Raw genomic sequence first — 22,245 nt, forward strand, 5'->3', positions numbered from 1 at the left:
CCCCTCCACCACCATCAAGCATGCCTAGGCCTGCCCCATCCCTGGCATATCTGGTCAAAGTACATTTGCAGGGCCAGGTCAAAGGACAGGGCACATGTTTTACCTACACACAGTTTAGGCGCCCTGAGAGAAAAGGATAGACAAAAGAAACAAAGTTTGCAGGATGGCACCAGCATGTCTGCTGTGCAAAGCTTTTACATCAAAACCGGGGGGGCGGGGCGGGGCGGGGCGGGGCGGGCAGGGGAGGTGAAACGTTCCTGATTCCTATGGTCTATGGTTACTGTGATCTTGTGAAAAAGGTCCTGTAATGAAAATTGTTATATATTGCCTGAGATTTACAAAGGTGAAGAGTACTGCTTCTTGATAATGGTTACCTTGACTAAAGTGTAACGGTTGGTTGCTTGTTTAAGCAAGTTGGGCTTAATAGATCAATCCCTGTTAATTATGTGCACCCCCATGACCCTTATAACACCCACCCATGCAGCAGGAGGTGGATGCAGAAGGTAACACAGGTGGTGAATTTGCTACTGACAGAGCGTGCCCTGGTCCATCATCATGTTAGTGGTAACTTGTGCTGCTCCTTAAAATTACAATTGCCTTCCAGGCACACCATGCACAGTGGACTTGTTTTCCCAGACCCCTCCCCCGAGATATGCTGCTGCCAATCCCCAAGTGACAAGCAGCAACAGCATGGCATGGCACATGGCAGGGGGAAAGGAGTTTTATGAGTGATGTGCTTTGCCAGGGCCAAAGGTGCCTAGATTTGAATTAAGGCAAGCAGGATGAGATGAGACTGTGTAATTGTGACTGGCACAGCAGTGCAGGGGTCCATGCTGATTATGAGCTGGCTCCACTCAGTGCTAGGAGCAGGCAGGCACGAGTTGCTTTAAGAGCATCTCATCTGCTGCCATGAGTCTGACTTGGTGGGGAAGGGGCTGGCCTTATGCAATCATGAATGGTGTGGCAGTCAAAACAAAAAGGCAGCTATGGGCTGCTTGCACTCATAGCTGTGAGAAGCCGTGCACCATTTATTCGGTCTTCTGACTGAAAGTCAAATGAAAGCAGTCCATGGCACCCCCCTGTAGACATGCAAGCAGTTCATTCCTGGACTGAACCTGAAGCAGACTGTGTGTTAACGGTGCTGTTCTCATTAAGGGCTGCCACGGGTCTGGCTGTTGGGTGATCTTGTGCAATCGCAAATGGTGCAGCAGGCAGCACAAGAAAAAAAAGCAGCAGCTATGGGTTATGTTCAGTCAGGGGCAGATAATGGGGTGATGTCGCCACTGTCACCCTGGCCAGGGCATGGCTGGGATATGAGTGGTGGAGGTGCAGGGGTCCATACAGGAGAATGAACATTGATTCATGTTGGGCTGGGTAGACCACAGCATCTGGCATGTGACACCTGGCATCCAAAGAAACACAGTTAGACCCAGTTATCCAAATAGGGCAGCTAACCTTATGCATTAGTAATACCCCAAGTATTTGAGTGCATTTCTGTTTACACATAATGAATCCATGAACGTGACGCTTTAATTCATAACGACCCAAACTAAACTATGTCTGGACGCGTTTCACTTTAGTGCACAAGAAAGACTTTTACAGCATCAGGAAAGCCCACATGTGCAAATGGTAACACCACTGGAAAGGGCAAAAATCATGAAGTGTACATGAGTCCGAAGAGGCAAAAAAGGCACTAATTCTCATAGAACATAACATTTTTGCACCATGCTCAAGGAATGAGAAAACTAAGACATTTCCTCCCAGCTCCTCTGCCCACCAAGTGTGCTCTGAAATTTGGCATCTCACTTGCTAACTTAATGATAGGCCCACAATACCTGGTTTACTTAGTGCTGTAATGGATCTGGCTTGTGTAGCATTAAGCTTGCTAAGACAAACCTGAAGAGATCAGTATTTTTAAAAGTTTTATTGTATAGAAAATAATCTCTTTACAATCTGCACTACTTTAACACTCCATTGTAAACAACAGTTAGTAGGCAACTGTCGATCCTCTGGATGATGGTGCACCTGTAACAGGTCTAGTCATATGTCTAATGAATCCATTTGTGGCTGACAAGCCCAATTTGAGAGCAACAGAACTTGTTACAAGTTTCACAGATCCTTATGTAGTTTGAGTTGGGAGTCCAAGTTTACAGCATATGCTGCTTTCTTCTTTCTCATTTTGCCTCCATCCTTTGGATCAAAGTTGCTTCATGTTGAGTTGTACCTAGTGCCAGATGTTCCCTCCAGATTGGACAGGATTCTTTGTGCTCCTCCCAGCTCTCTACATTGATGTTGACAATTTCATATTAGTTTTGCACATACTGTAGCCCCACCATAGAGGGTGACTCCACTTTCTGGAGCCATCTTGAACTTCACTATACAAAATATTCTTGGGGATACGGTCTCTTGTTCTCCTGATGCAGCCAATCCCTCGCAACCTCTGCTTCTTGATAGTGGTTTCTAAGTGGGCCAGTCCTGTGCACTCCAGTACCTCTGTGTTTGGTATTCTGTCTTTCCATTTCCCAACAGTTAGCTTACCTTCGAAACATAACTTGTACTCAAAGGCACGTTAAATTCAAACCAAATAGCAAATAAAATTGCCAAATATATCCTTCAGCAAAAATCCCATTGTTTTTCTCATCCTCTTAAAAAGTACATACTTTATGTAAAAACAAAACAAAACAAACCACAAGTATTTTAGGTGAAGAAACATTTTAAATGCCCTTTTAAGGGGATTTCAGATGAAAGGAAAAAGTATATTGTCTATATAGAAAACACGACATATTACACACTAATACTTTTTTCATCATTCTATAGTATAGTTAATACAGAGTCACTTGAAAGATAAAGGTAATCCACTAATGCTCATTAGATACTCATGGATTCATCCTTAATACATTAACTCAAAACCCTCTTCCTTTGTAGGATCCCAGCATCTCCCACACTTGCCACAGCAAAAGAAATTAGGAGCAACTTCTATAATGGAACAAAACTGGTCTGAACATGAAGAAGGGCCTGTTGTTGACTTTAACTGAGCTTAGATTGGGATGTTCAGTCCAAACTGGTTAGTGGAATATGCCACTGCTTTTTAAAAAGTTACGCATTAAATGTAAGATAGCTAATTTATTTTAGTATCTCTCACATGAGAGAATAGGAAATGGGAGGAAAAAAGAATGAGACCTTTAAAGTGGCGTTGCAGTTGACAGAAGGAAAATCGAGATTAAATGTATTTATATCCTTCACCATTATGATGGTGCTGTATGTGGGAATACAGTCTGAAATACCCTAGAATTCAAATAATAAGTGCTGTTGCAACCATGGAAATAAAAAGCAGCTTTTAAAAGACTGGTAAGCATAGATATGGAGTCAAGACCCAGTGGAAATGAAATATGCTCTCAGAAAAGCTGGCCTCATTGTTCAGGATTTCTTTAAAGTAGAAAAACATCTTAAGGCATGTTGGACTAATACTGGCTTATGATGACATTTAAATGTATGTCATATTTAAATCAGACTGCATAGATGTAATCCTTTACTATTGGACACCCATTGTGGTTATCTGCAGCTATGCAAATTTCATGTTAAATGCGACTATGCCAATTTGAAATCAAGCTGTACTGACTTTGAATAGGTGTAGAAATAAATGACTTACAAGATGCATGGCAGCGGGGAATTAGAACTGTTGCATACATAATCCTTTCAAACGTATCATTGAAATAAAACTGTACCAATGATTTCACCTCCTAGTATCACAGATAGAACTGTATACCTGTGGATGATACCTTCTGAAGATATATACCTCCTCCCCCCACCAACACCATGTACAGTGCCTATGGGACTTCTGCAGATTTAATCTTTCTCCTTATATCCCCTCAGTGTCATTTCACTTTCTCCAGTTGTCAACCTTTGGCAAAATGAGAGTATAACCAAGAGTGCTGCAATGCCCAGATATAAAGTTAGATTGCAGACAAAAACACTGACAAGGCATCAAACAAAATAAAAGTAAATAACAACGACAACCCCGAATAAAAAACCCCCCCAAAGCCCTGAACATGGCAGGAATTCGAGAGACAGAGGGATGAGGGTAACTTTATGAAGGATTTTAATTTGAAGAACTAAAGCAGAGGAATGCATTCTATATAGATGCTTTGATGCTCATGATATTGGACCAGCCAGAATGTTTCGAGCTTTATAGGATGGGTTTTCCTACTTTGGCCTATTAGGCCTATACTAAGTACTTTTTGAGAACTGCACCCACAGATTCTTTTGTAATTTCCATCTATCAATGGCTCTCCCACATTAAAATTATCAGTGTGGCTCTGGTGGCCAGAAGTTGCAGCTTTCTTTAAACAAACTTTTTCAATTAAGGGAAATGCATAGATGCAAGCCAGTTTAGAGGGGTGTAGGTTGTAACCCCTCTAAACTGGCTGGCATTTATGCATTTCCCTTTTCATTCCGTCCAGGAAGAGCACACATCAGCTGCTGAAACTTCCTTAGCCTGATGAAGGGTTTTTGCACCCGAAAGCTTGCTTAATAACTATACTCCAACTATTTGGGTCGGTCTAATAAAAGATATCAGATTCACCCAAAGAAAACTTGTCAGCCAGTTTAGAAAGTTTTTGCAAAAAAATTATATACTCAATTTAAGCCCAAATTTGAAGCAAAGCTTCCCTCAAAAGGATGGGAATGTGTACACAAGAAAAAATAGTGGAGACAAGATTCACTAAGATGGAGCACTGACAGCACTGGAAAAAATAATTTGGAGTCCTTAGACTCCCCATGTTCTTGCAGTTTCCTGTGATATGCTTCTTTCACAAGGGCCTAGATCCAATTAATCCAACAAAACTAAATCAGAACTCAGTCATTTATAGTCTTGTACCAGAATCAAGTATCTAAAAAATGGCAATACCCATTCAAATATGCTTACGTATTTGTAACACTCATGAAATAGAAAATATTAGGCTTCTCCATTGTTATTTGCCCAATGATTTGCTTATTAAGTTTATGTCAAGGGAGTCTGATTAATGCTCTACAGCAATCTTCAATCATGTGTTTTATGTTCTTTTTTAAAAAAAACAAAACAAAACAAAACAAAACAACTACTTGCCTGGTATACGCTACTATTAATATATCTAGGTATCTAGATCTATATGCTGCTTTAGAATACTCAGCAATAAAGGCATTTTTACAATGCATTTATTGTAAAAATCACCACCAAATTATTTTACATGCTTTCAAAATAGCTCTGATGCAGACTTTTTGGTGATTTCTCTAGAATATGGGCTCAAATGACCAATACAGAACAATAAAGTGCTAGAAATCTGGGATGACTAGAATGGTATTTACTTCCTATTTCATCTTGACAGTGATGTATGTCATCCAGCAGATTTCACGTAAAGCAGTAATGCTCAACTTCTCTAGCCCCCACTCCTGGGCCAGATGACTGATGCAGGGCTGGACTGTGATTCCTACGTGCAAAGCCAGTCTGCAGGCTGGATCCAGCACAGAGTCAGTGCACAGGTATAATCTGTTGTGTGGAGTCATGTCTTCCTCACCACAGGGCTCCCCAAAGGCCAGAAATTTGACAGTGGGGGAGTGGTAGCAGAATTAACTGCCACACTCTGAGAGCAATTAATGCTGCTATCGCTTTCCTGCCACCAAATTTCCAGGGAACCCTATGGGCCAAATAACATGGCTCTGTGGGCTGATTCCAGGCTATGGGTCAGAACTTTAATATCACTTAAAGCTTTCACAGACAAATTGGAGACAATTAATTCATGACCTGACTGTCCAACCAAACATGCTCCAGCAAAATATCCTGGGTAAACTTTTCAAGAGTATTTGAAGGTCAATTTATATTGCATAATGAAGTGCCACACTGAGATGCCCAAGGTAGCTCTGAAAGAGCTAGCTAAAGTATCGGAAGCAGGCTAGCTGCATTCACTCAGCACTGTTTCCAGGCTACTACCCTGCTTCTCAGCCAGAGGTCTACATGGCACAATGTTATACTGTGTAGAGATATTCAAGCTAGCTCTAAACAAGTAAGCTCTCATGTTGTTAAATACCATAATGGCCTTCTGCTTCTCAGCAGAGCTAAATCTCAAGTGGCCATCATGCTATTGTGGCTAAACTGATTCCAGGACCTAAGCTACCTAACATATCTCTGCACTGCACTGCAATAGACATACTTTAAATGTATATGGAGCCTAAATACTAAATCACTTCTGAACTTGGAGCTTAAGTCACTGAGATGTAGGTGCCTGCGCCCTTTATGAAAATAAAATTTAAGAACATCTGTGATGTTCTAAAAAAATGTAACTGGTTCTTTCAGCTCCCCCCTCACTCAGTTCTGTGTGTGCATGCGTGTACATCCAGAAATATGTGCTTAAAAATAAAAATTAAAAAATCAGGAAAAAGAAAAAGGGGAGAGGAAGACAAAGGACATCAAGCCAAAGACAAGCTAAACCATAATTCCCTGCATTGCTTGACGCAGGGTCTCAAAAACTCCTTTGTATACAAGATCAAGAAAAATGGAAAATGCTTGTGGTGATGATTGCTCCCTTGAGACCCTGCACAGCAGCGGGGAAGAAGGTGTAGGTTTGTGGGCAGGCAGAGGGGAAGTGAGGCAAGGAAATCATGCTAATTTGGAAAACGTATCTTAATCCTTTGAGAACAGAAAAGTATCACTATCCCCTGACAGGAGAATCAAGACATTCAGTAAGTATTATCTTAGAGAAACAGTAATTTGCACACTCATGATTCTGCATTTCCACTCATCTGTGCTGAATAGTGAGACATTGTGGTTTGGGGTTCTTTTGAAAAAGGTTGACAGTTGTGACAAGATAACTCCCGTCTTTAAAATTCTTTAAATTATTCCACATTTTAAAGGACATTCTGCTTAATTCTCTTCGAAGAGTATTTACCCACTTGTACATCGCCAGTGATGGAAAATACTGGGAACTATCAACTCCAGTGCTTTGCACATTAGATACAGCATAAGCAACATCAGTATGACTTTTACACTCTCTGGCCAATGCAGTCTTCAACCTAGGTGTATACAGAATACATTCAATGAATGCTGTCCAGTCTATGAGCTGTTGAACTAGCCTTAAAAACAAAAGGTCGACCTCTGTGAATAGTCGTGGCATTTTCTAATATGCGAACAGCTGACCTTCACATACTATCATATCTATCCAATGCAGTAATAATTATCAAGTGCTGCCATTCTAAATCATTTTCAAACCCAAAATCAAGAAATCAAAGACCTGGTATCCCTTTACAGATTACCTCAGGATCTTGCAGCGCCGTGGACATCATATATAATTCTTGAGGATGATGATGTAGGAAAGGAAGATAGTAAAGAGAAATTATTTGAAAAAAATCTTATTGTTAAATAAAGGGTGTGCATCATATTCTTACATATCCCTGATCTTTTTAGCTGAAGGTTGCAGTTTTCTTCATAATTAAATAAATTTACAGAAATCAGTTCAGTCTGGTTGTATGACATGAGAGAGAAGAGTTACTGTCCTCAGTCTTGGTTAGGGGCCGTCTGCCACTGTCACCTTTGTGAGGCTTCTGTGCTTCTTTTAAATATCTCAATAAACAGATACAGCACTTAAAAAATAAAAATACAGTACAAAAAATACAATTATTTCTTGCTGAACATAGTGATTGCTCTTCAGTTCTCTTATCAGTCTTTATGTCAGGTTGACCACAAAGTTCTTGTCTCTAAGCATTTTCAAAAACCTTTGCTCAGCACTGATGTTGTGGTATTCATTCTAAAGGGGAGGGAGGAAAAAAACACAGATGAAAATGAAAACATTACTATAAGCAACACAGATGCTAATTTCCAGCAATCAAATGGGTTTTTTAGAGAGTGCTATAGTCAGAAATTTGTGGAAATAACTCATTTGTTAGGCTGAGTGGAATAGTTTCCCAAACCCTACTGCTACTGACCTGAGTCTACACCCTAGACTCTATTTTAAAGCAAATACTGCAAGAAAGAATCCCTCAGCAGCAGAGAGGTAGCCTGGATGACCGTATAGATATTTTCCATGACTCACTCCCAGGATTCTAAACTATGCTGCTGAGAAAAATGAATACATATACTCTTAGAATATTTCTTTTTAAAGAGGGAATCCAGAGAGCAATTTATTTTCAAAGCCCTACTTGATTCTCTTCTCCAGCCTGGAAGACAGAGGAGGGAAAGAAGTGAACCCACTGGCAATATCTCCTATTGTAGGGCCTGGGGATAAGGAGAAGACTTTGGTGCTCCATTAAAAGAAATGGAGAACAAATTGAGCCACTAGGAATGCAGAGAGCTGAGGGGAGCAGTGAGACAGGCGCATACATGAAAAACTGGAAGAAGAAAGTCACTGAAAATGGGCAAAACCCTTCCCCCATAGCTGGAGGAGAAGCAGGTCCCACAGTTAATCAATTATTTGCCCCCTACCTCCACAGAATCATACATAAGCATAATTATACTTCATTGCTCCTCAAATAATTGACCACATTCCTCCTCTGTCTCTTTCTGTGGCTTTTCACCTTTTGATACCCATCTCATTTCTGCCTCTCCCTCTCCCTCCCCCATTTTCTCTCTCTGCATTGAGATTCAAGAACATGTTTATGAAATTTGGCAGTTTTCCAAATTACACAATTTTTGCCAGAAAAGCAGATTAATGAAAATGTGAGCACTGCAGGCTTCTGCTCAGAAAACTGTCAGTTGATATGCCACGGTGACAGGAACACTGGATTCTGAAAGCAAAAACAAAGCCAACCAGTACATGTAACCAACTAAAACTAATGCAAGAACTACAGAAGATGAAGCCATGATTATCTTTCAAACATTTATAATAATAATAATAATAATAAGTATTTATATATAATTTTACAACCACTAGCCAATTAGCCCTCTTAACCCCATGTGAAGTAGGCATGTATTAATATTTCTGTTTTGCAGAGAGGAAAATTAAGGAAACAATGAAGTGATTTGTTGAGGTCAACTCTTCATTCAATGGTAGCACTAGAAATGTAACTCGGGACTTTTTCACCCCAATCCAAGTACATTCCTTCAGAATACTCTGCCTCCTAACTTGTTATCAAAATATTTTTTTTTCTTTAAACATTTCTGTAAAAAAAAAAAGAGAACAGTACATTACCTCAATCATTAGAGACATAGTCTCATTGCCATAATAGTGCAAAGAACTGTTTCTGTCAGTGAAGTCATACTTAAATCCTGCCAGGTGAACTTCATGGCAAAAGTGAAATGCCAAAGAAATGGCAATTAGTCCCGTTGTGGGATGCTTGGGTTTCTAAAAAAAGAAAAAGAGGACACACAAATTATAATTGTCATCTTGACAGACAATGAAAACCTGAAAATAAGGGTCTTAATAATAACAATTACCACTAATGACTCTGCAGTACCAACAGCTGGCAAAACTACTGGAAGTAGCTTGGAGCTTTTTTGGAGTAGAAGAATTTCAGACAGAAAAAAATTACTTCATCTGAAGAAGAGGTTAGAGGTGAAATGTTTCATTTCCTACATTAAAAAACCCAACAATAAATATCCGCTTATCTTACAAGATAAGATATCACTTCATGAGACGAGTATCCAGTGTTTAACTGTGCACAGCTACCAGAAATGAAGTTTAAATTAAGTGTATTACCAAAGCTGTCCTATTACTATATGTCCTATCAACTACTACATGGCTAGTTCATATCCATTTCAAAGCATGCAAACACTAAAGCCGTTCCAGTCAAAGTTAAGCTATGGCATAACTGTTTTGGTGGAGTACAGCCAGAACACACAGCTCCCAAGCCTTTGGGAACAAAATTGGTCCACACGGTAGTGAACAATTCTGCACAGGCAGGGAGATAGACTGGATAATGTAACTACTTTTTCTCCTCTCCCATTTCAATGGCTCTAGAAAAAGTTGGATTCGGTGAACCAAATGGTTACACCATCATGTAGCACATCACCGTGGCATATTTTAATTTCTTGAGCATTTGGTTGAGGGTGAGAATTGACCAACCCCGACCCTGCCCCACTTTTTCTGCTTTATAAGATCAGAACTAATGGTAATTTCTTTGAGAGGGTATCACAGTTATTTAATCACCTTTGGGGATTTTTACATCTTTATAAGAATCACAGTGTACCTTGTAAATAACATTGACCAACCACATCAAGAGTATTTGGCTGAAAGGCCCCACAGATTACCAAGATAGCGTTCTGCCTTTGAAAATCTAGGGCATGAGTTCAGTGGTGTGATCCTAACCCCTCCTTGCTATCTACCTCTCATATTGCCTACACCACGTGACACAAGGTGGCAAAAGCTTGCAGCAAGGCAGCAGCCCTGGACTTCAGGAGGGCAGATTTCAATGAGGTAAGAAGAATAGTTGGGGAAGTACTGAGGTCCTGGAGGGGAGGGGAGTCAGGTGTCCAAAAAGACTGGTCGTTCCTTAAGGAGACGATCCTCCAAGCCCAAAGGGAAGTAATCCCAACAAGGATCAAAGGGGGCAAGAGGACGCAAAAGCCCCCATGGCTCACCAAAAGCATACGGGTACGTCTTCTAGCTAAAAGGGAGGCATACACCCAATGGAAGGGAGGGGCCATCACCAGGGAGGAGTATACCTCGGTAGCTCGGGGCTGCAGGGGGGCGGTCAGGAAGGCCAAGGCGGAGATGGAACTGGGACTAGCTACCTGGATCAAGGACAACAAGAAGTCCTTTTTTAAATACATAGGGGGCAAAAAGAAGGTACTGGGTAATGTGGGGCCTCTGCAGGACACGCTAGGAAATCTGGTTGTTGCACCAGATGACAAGGCTAACCTATTTAACGATTTCTTTGCCTCCATTTTCCTCAACAGGGACCAGATCAGCCTGTCCACCGGGACCCACTCAGGCCCCAGGGGAGGCGCACCCAGGCCTAGGGTCAGTGAGGATCTAGTCAGGGAACTTTTGGAGGGGCTGGATGCATTTAAATCAGCTGGTCCTGACGACCTCCACCCCAGAGTGCTGAGGGAATTAGCAGGGGTCACTGCAGGACCCCTGGCACAGCTTTACAAGCACTCGTGGTACTCTGGTGTGGTGTCAGAGGACTGGAAAAGGGCCAATGTGGTTCCCATTTTCAAAAAAGGGAGGAAGAAGGACCCAGGAAACTACAGGCCTGTTAGTCTTACCTCGATCCTGGGTAAGCTTTTTGAGAGAATTATCCTGGCACATGTCCACGAGGGGCCAGCAGGGAAGGTTATGCTTAGGGGCAACCAGCACGGTTTCATTAGAGGCAGGTCCTGTCAGACCAACCTGGTGGCCTTCTATGACCAGGTCACCAAATCCTTAGACGCAGGGGCAGCAGTGAACGTAGTCTTTCTGGACTTTAGGAAGGCCTTTGACACTGTCTCTCACCCCATTCTCATTAAAAAACTAGGGGACTGTGGTGTCGACACCTACAGTCAAATGGGTCGCTAACTGGCTGGAGGGCCGCACCCAGAGAGTGGTGGTGGACAGGTCATTTTTGACCTGGAGGGATGTGAGTAGTGGGGTCCTCCAGGGCTTGGTCCTCGGACCTGCGCTGTTCAACATCTTCATCAGTGACTTGGATGAGGGGGTAAAAAGCACCCTGTTCAAATTTGCTGATGACACTAAGATGTGGGGGGAAGTGGGCATGCTAGAAGGGAGGAATAGGCTGCAATTGGACCTAGACAGGTTACAGGGATGGGCAGATGAGAACAGGATGGGTTTCAACACGGACAAGTGCAAGGTGCTGCACCTGGGGAGGAAGAACCAGCAGCATACCTACAGGCTGGGGGACTCCCTTCTTGTTAGTGCACAGGCAGAAAAGGATCTTGGAGTCATTACTGATGCCAAAATGATCATGGGCCGACAGTGTGGGGACGCGGTCAGTTAGGCCAATCGCACCTTGTCCTGCAGCCACAGACGTATCTCGAGCAGGTCCAAGGAGGTGATCCTCCCCCTCTATGCGGCACTGGTCAGGCCGCAGTTGGAGTACTGCGTCCAGTTCTGGGCGCCACACTTCAGGAGGGATGTGGACAGCATGGAGAGGGTCCAGAGGAGGGCCACTCGCATGATCAGGGGGCAGCAGGGCAGGCCCTACGAGGAGAGGCTAAGGGACCTAAATCTGTTCAGCCTCCACAAGAGAAGGCTGAGGGGGGGATCCAGCGGCCTGTTACAAACTAGTCAGAGGGGACCAGCAGGCACTGGGGGAGTCCCTGTTCCCCCAAGCACTACCAGGAGTGACTAGAAATAACGGTCACAAGCTGGCAGAGAGTAGATTCAGACTAGACATCAGGAGGCACTACTTCGCTGTCAGGGCGGCTAGGATCTGGAATCAACTTCCAAGAGAAGTGGTGCTGGCTCCTACCCTGGGGGTCTTTAAGTGGAGGTTAGATGAACACCTTGCTGGGGTTGTTTGACCCCAGTACTTTTTCCTGGCATGGCAGGGGGTTGGACTTGATGATCTGCTCAGGTCCCTTCCGACCCTACCAACTATGAAACTATGAAACTGTCACAATGTTCTGAGGAGGACCCGGACAGATATGATAGGAATGCCTCAAATCAGGACTGAGGTGACCCAAAAGGTGTCTGGCAAATATTCCACAGAATTTCACGGAGTTATGTTTGGTGCTCTTTGCTTTTGACTTTTATGGGCAGGAAATCCAACTATGATCGGCATATTTTTTTAAAGCATAAATCATATACTATCATGCATTTAAAATGCTCTCACATCCCAGATATACACGAGGGAAATGAAGTACTGGTATGATTCAGCTGTACAAAGTGTAATCTTTCTGTAAGTAAAACTTTTCTGTGGACTTCACGTAGCTACAAATTTTGTCGGTTAAATGATGTACTGGCAAGGCTCAGAATCTGACCTCCACCATAACACTGCTCAGGAAATTCTTGAGAGATTCTAGACTTTGTTAACGAAGTCCACTGAGATCATGACATTTAATGGGAAAAGATATGTAGCCTCTGGGTGACCTGTAATAATTCTGCTTTACTGCTGACAAGGCAGTCATGCAGAGAGAACATATATGGTTTCAAAAAGGATGTTCCCAGAACTGAGCTAACATTGAGGGTGAGACTGATAAACAATTTGTTGAAACGTTCAAAAAGAAAAAGAGGGAATGCAATGATGGCTTAATGGAAAATTCAAAGCTAGTTCACATGAACACCAACAAAAGAGGGACTAAAAAACTGGACATTTAGGGCCCAGATCACTCCCTGTTGCAGAGGTACGGAGGGAAGAGGGCCCGTCTGTGGGATAGAACACTCCAGAGGAAGTCACCAAAGAGTTGTCCTTGGACCATTTTGTCAGAGATGAAGGGTACATATGTTTACTCTCTTACTTTCTTAGAAAGCAAGTCTGTGTTCAGACCCAATGGAACCTCTTGGGATCCACGGAAGACTAGGGCCTTTTGTGCAGAAGATCTGGGTCTCCATATCACCTCCAAGATATCACCCACAGTGGTTTAATTGGAGCACATGTCTTTACTAGTGCTTCAGCTATTGCTTCTTTCCCTGAGTCTTGTGGGGAGGGAAGGACACAGTAGTGGAGGGGATTTCCTATCATGGAGAGTATAAGGCTGTAACAGGGGCTGACAGGATGCCCCTGCTATGGACAGTAGAAGCTGGCCAAACCGGGAGGAAACTTACTTGAGCCCAAGGGAGTCACAAGGCCACTGGTGCACACGGAAAAATGGGTCTGGAAACAAGCCCCAGAGAGAAGACATACTTCCAGGAGCACGTGGTCATGTGCCAGGTGGAGCTTGCCCCCACTGGCCTGACAAGGTAGCAAAAGGGAGAGCTGTAAGATGGCCAGATATCGGTGTGGGAGGGAACCTTTGGGTGCCTGCCACTCAAAGGGCCTGAGTAGGCAGAAGAGGCAGCCTGCAGGTGGCCACACTCCCCAGTCAGGAGTCTCATGGCCAGCAAGAGACTACTTGATTGGGGAAGAGGGCTCAGTTGCTAGAAATAAGAGCAGGCTTGAGCAGTAAAGCCAGCAGCAGTTGCTGCGAACAGCTGGAGGCAGAACACCACCTGTTTGGAACTGCTGCTCAGGAACACCCGGAGGACAGGGTAGGAACTATGCGGATAGCAGGAGGTTCCTGGTCCTGGGGAATGACCTAAAACTACACCCTGCTGAGGTTCGATGGTGTGGTGGGGCTGCTTCTGGCGGGGAAACTTCCAGGAAATGTCACACCTGTGCTTCCTCAGTGAAGGGCAAGTATGGGGAGCCAAAAAGCCTCAGCCCCCACTGCCTTGTGGGTTACCCTGTGGAGGGGAAAACACCCTCCATCAGAAAAGCAACAGGGGCCCAGGTCCATTGCATGGGGCCTGAGGCAGGGTCCAGGTAAGTCGACAGACGCCCGAGGTGCAAAGGGGCTTAATGCCCAGAAGGGTCCAGGTACGTTGACAGATGACTGAGGCCTGAATAGCTGTAGGCTGAGTTAGGGGGGCCCAGGTAAGTCATCAGATGCCTGATGTCCAGAGGCCCTAGTGATGGGTTAGAGTTGTAGGGACCCTGCTGCTGTGTTGAGTAGGGCCTAAGACAATCCAAAGGACTGCACAGGTGCTGACTGGGCTAGCCACACCTGACAGCGATGTAGAGTAGGACCCGAAAACGATCTGAAGGGCTGCACAGAAGCTGACTAGTGCAGCTGGAGTAAAAGCCCCAGTGAGGGGTGTGAGTTAAAGATCCAGGCACATCCGAGGATGCCGAAGGGCTAGTTGGACCAGATGCCACAACGGCACAGAAAGGCACCTGGGGAAGTAGTGGAAAATTTGGGTGCCCTCTGTGAGGCAAGGGACACAGTATAAGGGGAGGTTCAAAGCTGGGTAATACACCCTTGGCATTGGGCTTTAAAATGGGCAGCCTCCTGCTTTAAAAATAAACAACTTATTATTTACATCAAGGTGTTGCAGGAGTGTATAGGTGGGCAAACTGCCCAGACAGGGTGGTAGGCCAGCATGGTATTTGGCCCCGATAGTTACCCTGTTACAATCGGCCTTCTGACAGAGAGGGGAAAATACAGCAGAGCCAGGAAGCTGTACGGTCTACATGGAGATGAAGGGCCCAGATGCCCAAGCCAGGGAGTGAGAAGTGAGACCAGACTCAAGGAGAATCTCAATAGAGGCAGAAGAGAGAGATACGTAAAGTGGGCTGCTGGGATAGTAAGGACAGGGCCAACAGTACCGTGGATGGGAAGAGCTGAGTGCCACATCTCGAGGCACCTGATGACTGCACTGTGATTGTAAGTGCAGGGTGAAAGTACATTACTGCATGAGAAGGGAATGAGCTCATCAGGGGATTGATTTGGGAAAGAAGGAATGAATGAATTTATGGGTATTAATCAAGAAATGAGAAGCAGATGAATTTGTAGATGTTTATGTTGAGAAATAAGTGAATTTACGTACATTTTGAATGAATTTATATGACTGATTAAGCAATAAGAAGTTAATTGATTGGTGGATATTCTGGGGGAATCTGAATGATCAATTGAAAGATAAGGACCGACTTAATTCATAGATATTTGTTTAGTGGAATAAGGAATGAGTGAGGTCGAAAGATGAATTGAGAAATCCAAAGGCGACCAAGACAGGCTTAAAGTGGTAACACAAACATGTGACCAGTGTGAGTCATACACCACACACTTGAGAGGAAAGGGGCAGAGTGTAGGGAAAGTGAAGCTCTGTAAAAGAACAGGCAGTTGAGCAAAACAGACCTTCTCCCTGAGAGCCAAACCTCCCCAAGAGAATTGGAACAAGGCACGGTGAGCGAGCGAGGGGACAGGGCAGAGAATGGACAACTTCCAAGAGAGAGTGGTGGCTTGAGAATTCTTGCCTGCTCATAAAAGCCCACAGACTTTTTGTGGGGGGTTCAAGGATCTTCAGGCTCTCATCTCTACCTGCTCCTTTTTCTCCCACTTGACCTCTTAGAACTGTTTTGTCACACACTGCAGGTCTTTCCAAAGCAGGCAGTTGGACTACCATGCCCAGACTATGATTTGACATGGGAGAAAAAGCAAGAGGAACAGATGCACTTTTTTTTTCATGGAAGTCAAACCTGCTTTGTAAGGGCAATTAAGAAGGTCAAATTAGGCAAATATGGTGGCTGATTTACAAAGGATACCTGTGAATAATATCCAAGGAATGTTAGCTGCACTTTCACGATAAAGCACTCTGTGTAACAGCTGTGATCTCCTGGTAAATAGCCTCATTTTCTGCACCTGGCATTACATTTGCCTGGGCTGCCTACGTAGTATTTTGGCTATACAGAACAGATCTACATGTTAAAATCTACATTTCCCTCAGGGTGTTCTTTAGTAGGAAACTAACAATGTTTATATATAAAAATAACAGCTTGGTCCATATAAAACACTCTGTGTATCTATTTGCAAATAAGACATTGCCATTTTCATTAGAATGTCAAATGGCTACTGGAAAAGTGGAATTTGAAAAATTCCCTTGTGGCAGGACACCACCCCAAATTTAAAATGACCATAATTTTATTGCATACCACATGTACCTTTCCCCAATAAATCAGCTCTCCAAAACTGAAGCGAGTGTCTCAAGTGGGGAAGCTAATTTTCTATGCTGGGATAGAGGCATGGAGATGTTATAAAATGCTTTTCCCCCTTTCAGCCTCATAGGGAGGGGGCAAAGCTCATCCTTTAGGGTCACAGCTATGTGTTAACTCTTTCACAGCTGCTGCAGAACTGGCAGTAGCTTTTGGCTGAGCAGCTAACCCAGGGGTGAGCAAAATACAGCCTGTGGGCCAGATCTGGCCTGCCAACTAATTGAATCTGGCCTGTGGGTGGGCACCTGCCAACTGACTGAATCTGGCTCATGGTTGCCCCTGCAGTGCTCTATATGGGGCCAAGCCCTGTCCACTCCCACCAGGGGCAGCCTGCACCATGCTCCTGTCTGCACCTGCTGGAAGGTCCAGACCCCAGCCCCAGCCAGCATACACAGCTTCCTGGTGGGGCTGGCTCTGGTGCAACTGCAGTCGCCCAGGTACTGCCTGGTTCCCTCTGCCTCCAGCAGCTCATCCCCCTCCTCCTGTTCTGCAGCACCATATCGGGCAGCAGATAATGCAGGGAAGCCATGGGGACATGTGCCCAGCAGCAGATGCCCAGCCAAGTGAGGGGTGGGGTGGGGTGGGGTGGGGTGGGGTGGGGTGGGGTGGGGTGGTGGGGAAGGTGCAGCCAAGGGGCTCTTGCCCAAGTGCATGGGGCTCCAGTTCCAGGCTGCCTTCCACCTACTCCACCCACCTGGCATTACGAGCAGTTACTTTTGCGCAGTCAAGTGGGTGAATGGCCACTGGGAGCTGGAGCCCTGTGCACTGAGGCAGGAGCCACCTGGCTGCAGCTCCCCCCTGTCTGGCTGGGCATATGCTGCCCAACATGCATCTCCATGGCTGCCCTATACTGCCTGGTGTCAGAGTGAACCAGCAGGGGCAGGTGGAATAGGAGCCACTGGAGGCAGGGGAAGTAAAGCAGTGTCTAGTCAGCTACAGCTGCACTGGGAACAGCCCCACCAGAAAGCTGTCTGCACTGGCCGGACATGCAGCCATTGGAGGGTATGAGCAGGGCTCAGTCCCATGTGGAGTGCTGTGGGGACCATCATGGGCTGGATGGGGGGGCACAGACCATACTTGTATCTCCATAAGCTGATGGAGAATAAGTTTAGGTTGGAGATCAGAAGGCAATATATTTTACAGTTAGTGTGGCCAAAATCTGGAACCACCTTTCCAGGGAAGTGGTCCTCGCCCCTACCCTGGGCATGTTCAAGAGGAGGTTGGATGATCACCTGTCTGGGGTCTTGTGAACCCAGCATTCATTCCTGCCTGTGGCAGGGGGTCAGGCTAGATGATCTGTTCAGGTCCCTCCTGACCCTAGCTACTATGAAACTATACTTGCCCTGGAGTGCTCTGCTGCATGCACCCCCTGTCCTCCACTCCCACCCCCAGCCAGCCCCACAAACATCCACATAACCACTCTGCCCCGATGCCTGCACCTACACCAACACCCCCCCCCACACTCCCACGGCCCCCCCCCCCCCCGCCCAACATACAAAAGTAGACCTTATTTTAAACTATTATGGAATCCCCTCTACATACACTACTCAAAAAAATATATAAATCAGGACAAACAATAATTTTTTATATTAAATTGAAATATGTTATAGTAGATATTTGATTTTTAGTATTTGATTTGGTTTTTTATCTCTAATTTGTTAAAATTATATCTTCTGAAATATTTTGTGTGTGTAGCCCTTGATAGCTCACCAAAACTCGTTAAGTGGCCTTCCAGCCAAAATAATTGTTCATCACTGAGCTAACCACTGCTGGCAATTCACTAGTGACTGTGAGAAGGTTATCACTTTAATTTTTGCCTGAGCAGCACAGGTCAGGATTCAGCCCTGTAGTCAGGATCCCCTGCAGTCAGAATTCAATCATGAATCCAGAAAAATCTTTTTTTCTTCACTCTGCCTTCCCAAAACAAAGTTGTGTGTCTTATTTAAGAGTTTGCAGTATGTGACAAAATACAGTACAGGTTTCCCTTGCCAACCACTGGGGTTAGGTTCCTGAAAGTTCCTGTGGTTGGCAAAACCGTGGTTGGCAAGACAAAAGACTTATGGGAAAAAATGGCAGGTGACAGGCTGATGCGTGGCCATGGAAAACCGTGGTTACTCAAAACTGTATACTGTGGTAGCCAAAATGATATATAGAATATTAAGCATGGATACTCAAAACTGTGGTTGGCAAAACTATGGTTGGTGAGGGAAACCTGTACTCACTTTACATTACACTTAAATCATGTATCCAAATTTTGGCCTGGTTTAGCAATACTCTGCATTGCTCAGCCCGATATACAGCTCAACCCAAACAAGAGAAAAAAATCTTTCTAATGCCACTAGCTATGACAAGTTCAGTCTGCATTGCAGACAACATGTATTTTAGAAAAGTTTTAAGCAATCTATGAATTTAAATACACCCTCCCCTCCCCCACTTTTCATATTTCTTCTGCCAAAAAAGCTTTAGAGCCATGGAACTTACCAGGAAGAAAGGAAAAAAACCAGAGCTTTTTGCAAATTCTGCATAATTATCTAGGTAGCTTTTCCCTATCACGCATGGAAGGTGTGATATAGTATCAAGGAACATTTGGAGCTGAAGGGTATCCTATGTCCCACTGAAAAGTTAGGGTAAAGGCAATGGCATAATACTTTTTCTCTAGTCATGTGATAATATTTTGTGTTCAGTCATGAGATGAAGTATAATGCTTCCTATCTAGTCATGAGATCTTAAAGCCGTAATTTATCTTGTTCCAGGGACTAGTGGAATCACCCCATAGTTATTACCAGAACATTTTTATAACCCTTCTGTACTCAAACACTTTTGTCTCTGTAGGTACATACTAAATGAATACATACGTACAAACGAAGCATCTTCACTCTATGATTAAATGTATTTTCATCATGTTAGCTAATGCTGTTGGGCTCACCAGTTAAACACATGTTAAAAATACTAAAATTCTAGTGTAGAAAAGGTAAATTGTACGTGCCAATTAAGATGTCTTAGCTAAACATATTAAATTAGCCGTTTTTCTCTAGTAAAGACAAAACCACACAGTACAAAGTATGGACAGTACCTACATTAAAATATCATGCAGAAGCACTTGAGAGTCAAGAGATTTAGTCTTGCTTACAGAAAATTTCAACACACCAAACCAAGATTCCTATTTAAAAAAAAAAAAAAAAAGATATATAATGCAAATCTAAGTGTTTCAATATAGTTAAATGCAACAAAAGGATGATGGTAACCATTTTCTATGGTCTGCAAATGCATAAAGTGTTAACATCAAAAATACCTACTTCCTTTTTGAAATATCTTGTAGGGAAATGAAGCCATTCATGTGCAGTTTTTCTGATAATACTAGGATCAAGTATCCTGATTTGGTTAGTCTTATATATCATGTTCAAGGCTGGTTTCTTCCAAAAACTTTTAGCATTCTGCAATAGTCAAATACATATTTAGAGTTAGTCAATTTTGCTTTCATAGCCTTCCTAATGTTAACTAGGAAATGAAAGCTGGGGGCACAGTGATGCAGTGGGAGTACTGTATGAAAAGCTGAAGTGGAGATGACAGGAGATGAAATGATGAGAGAGAGAAATGCTTCCTGGAAACCAAGATCAAAAACTAAATTGGTTTAGTTCAACCACTTGTTTTAGGTCAAGGACTGATTAGCTGTGGGAACGGAATGAGACTGATCTGAGTTTACAGTGGGGTCAGTAAAACTGTGACCCAATTAACTAAGACAGCTGTTGCTTTTCCCAGCTGGGGGAAGTAATAGAAGGTGAACAATCCCTTCTCCAGCCTTCCAGCTCTGATTTACATTTAATCAAAATGACCTAAATTCACAGACTACGCGAATCTAGGACCTGCTGTTTGCTCCCACAGACTACTGGGAGGGATATGGTTATCCTTGACTAAGCATTCAAATACAGATACTGCTTACTTTGGTAAAAGTCAGGAATCATGCCAAAAAGTTCACAGAGAGTTAAAATTAAGATTTTTTTTTAAATGAATAAAAGTAGTGGAACCATTGTGACCATGTAGTCCAACTTCTTATATAATTCAGTAAGTATGGAAACAGACCCACTGCCCTCCATCTATGACACCACAACTCCCTTTAAAGCAATTATCATATACTTTATTAAAAAAATCTCTCCCTGAATCTGTAGTGTACTCATTCCTTGATATAAACTATGAATCAAAAGAATTCTCATTTATTACATTTTATAGGGGGAACAGAGAACAGATGGTGGTGAATACTTAAGGAAATCCAAGATCACATCCATAGATTTCAAGTGATGTAAAATTGTGCAGGAAGGAACTAAAAGTGCGTGACAAGAGTATTCTAAAAATATACGTGACAGCTAGAATCATGCAAGTCATACATTTTGCCTCATGCGAATTTCTGATGTCCTGTTGATTTCAGTTATGCTGATTTATACCAGCTAAGGGTCTGAATTATAACATTTTCCAAATTTTTTCTTCAGGTGTGGGCTGCTCTCCAACTATACTGCAGAAATGCAACAAACACTATGCTCACACCAGCAGAAAGCTCCTGTAGACCATTAGTTCTATTTCCTAAAGATATCTGTTCTACTCCTTTGATTTGTTACAGCATGTTATATCTGAGATGATTAGGAACAGCATAGTTTGCATGCTCAGCTATGACAGGCAATCAGGACAATTTGAACCAAAACACAATAAACAAACAAAACTTACTATTTTCTGACCACCCAGTAAGCTCCAGAGCCACTTTAAATCATGTGGTTTGAAAACAACAAGAACAACAGTAGTATTAGGATCGTAGTGAATTGGGTCTGAAAAAACAGACTCTGGATAAAAAAGTCGGAAATCTGTCTTCCTCCCAACATCATCTTCGTACCCTATTATGGGACCATTATTCATTCTGTGGAGGGTAAAAAGAGATATCAAGGGCATTGTCATAAATCCATTGAGTGCTATGGCTGTCATGTCTAGAATTCTGCAGGGCAAATGGCATAGCTGTAGAGTAAACAGCATGACTGTATTCATACTAAATTAATGGGAGACAGACAGTTAGGTGATGGGTCCTGGGCTGACAATTTACCACAAGGACTTCAAACTTGCAAGGAAATTTTGTCAAACTGTTCAAAATAAAAGTGCAATATTGCCTAACTTGCAGCTTTATCTCCCACTGACTTTGGCCCCTAAACACATGATCAGCAGGGATCCTGGTTTTCCCTGATTAAAAAAAAATCACAAATTCTCTGGTAAAAAATTGCAAATTCTCTGATAAAAAAATCCAAAATCTGTGATAAAAATTAAAGACCCCCAATGGACCTCCCCCCCCCCCCAGCCCTGCTAGTTCCCCTCACTCCCCCCACAACAGCCCCCCAGCCCCACACATGCAGGCACAGGGACAGGCACAGGCACACAGACATACACCCCCCCCCCCCAAAAGGTAGGTATGTGTGGGGGGACGGGGGGGAAAGTAAGGGGTTGGGAAGTGCAGATTGAGAATGAGGGGAGGAGTGCGTCTCTGTTCCTGCTCCGGGGGGGGGGCAAGAGCAGGGGTGCCCCTCTGTGGGCCGTACGTGCGCCGCCCAGCCACAGTGTGGGGGAAGCTGGCTGTGGTCTGAGGAAGCAAGGATGTGTTGGGGGAAGACATGGAGTGCC

General features: G+C 43.7%; 1 protein-coding gene across 6 annotated transcripts in view; it reads right to left on the reverse strand.

Moving 5' to 3' along the window:
- Positions 1-1,909: 1,909 nt before the first annotated feature.
- Positions 1,910-22,245, reverse strand: part of ST3GAL6 (ST3 beta-galactoside alpha-2,3-sialyltransferase 6) — an 81,258-nt gene continuing 60,922 nt past the window's right edge. For 5 of the 6 annotated variants that reach the window (XM_019476338.2, XM_059720442.1, XM_019476337.2 and 2 more), the window contains 4 exons: positions 21,310-21,496; positions 19,890-20,027; positions 9,156-9,308; positions 1,910-7,775 (listed from right to left, as the gene is read on the reverse strand). In XM_019476338.2, the coding sequence (XP_019331883.1) occupies positions 7,695-7,775; positions 9,156-9,308; positions 19,890-20,027; positions 21,310-21,496 (559 nt within the window). In that variant the 3' untranslated portion in view covers positions 1,910-7,694. Of the gene's footprint in view, positions 7,776-9,155; positions 9,309-19,670; positions 19,754-19,889; positions 20,028-21,309; positions 21,497-22,245 lie in introns of those variants that run through there. The other variant, XM_059720444.1, reaches the window with a different exon arrangement.

This window comes from Alligator mississippiensis, chromosome 1 (genome assembly GCF_030867095.1).
Source record: "Alligator mississippiensis isolate rAllMis1 chromosome 1, rAllMis1, whole genome shotgun sequence".
Taxonomy (NCBI): domain Eukaryota; kingdom Metazoa; phylum Chordata; order Crocodylia; family Alligatoridae; genus Alligator; species Alligator mississippiensis.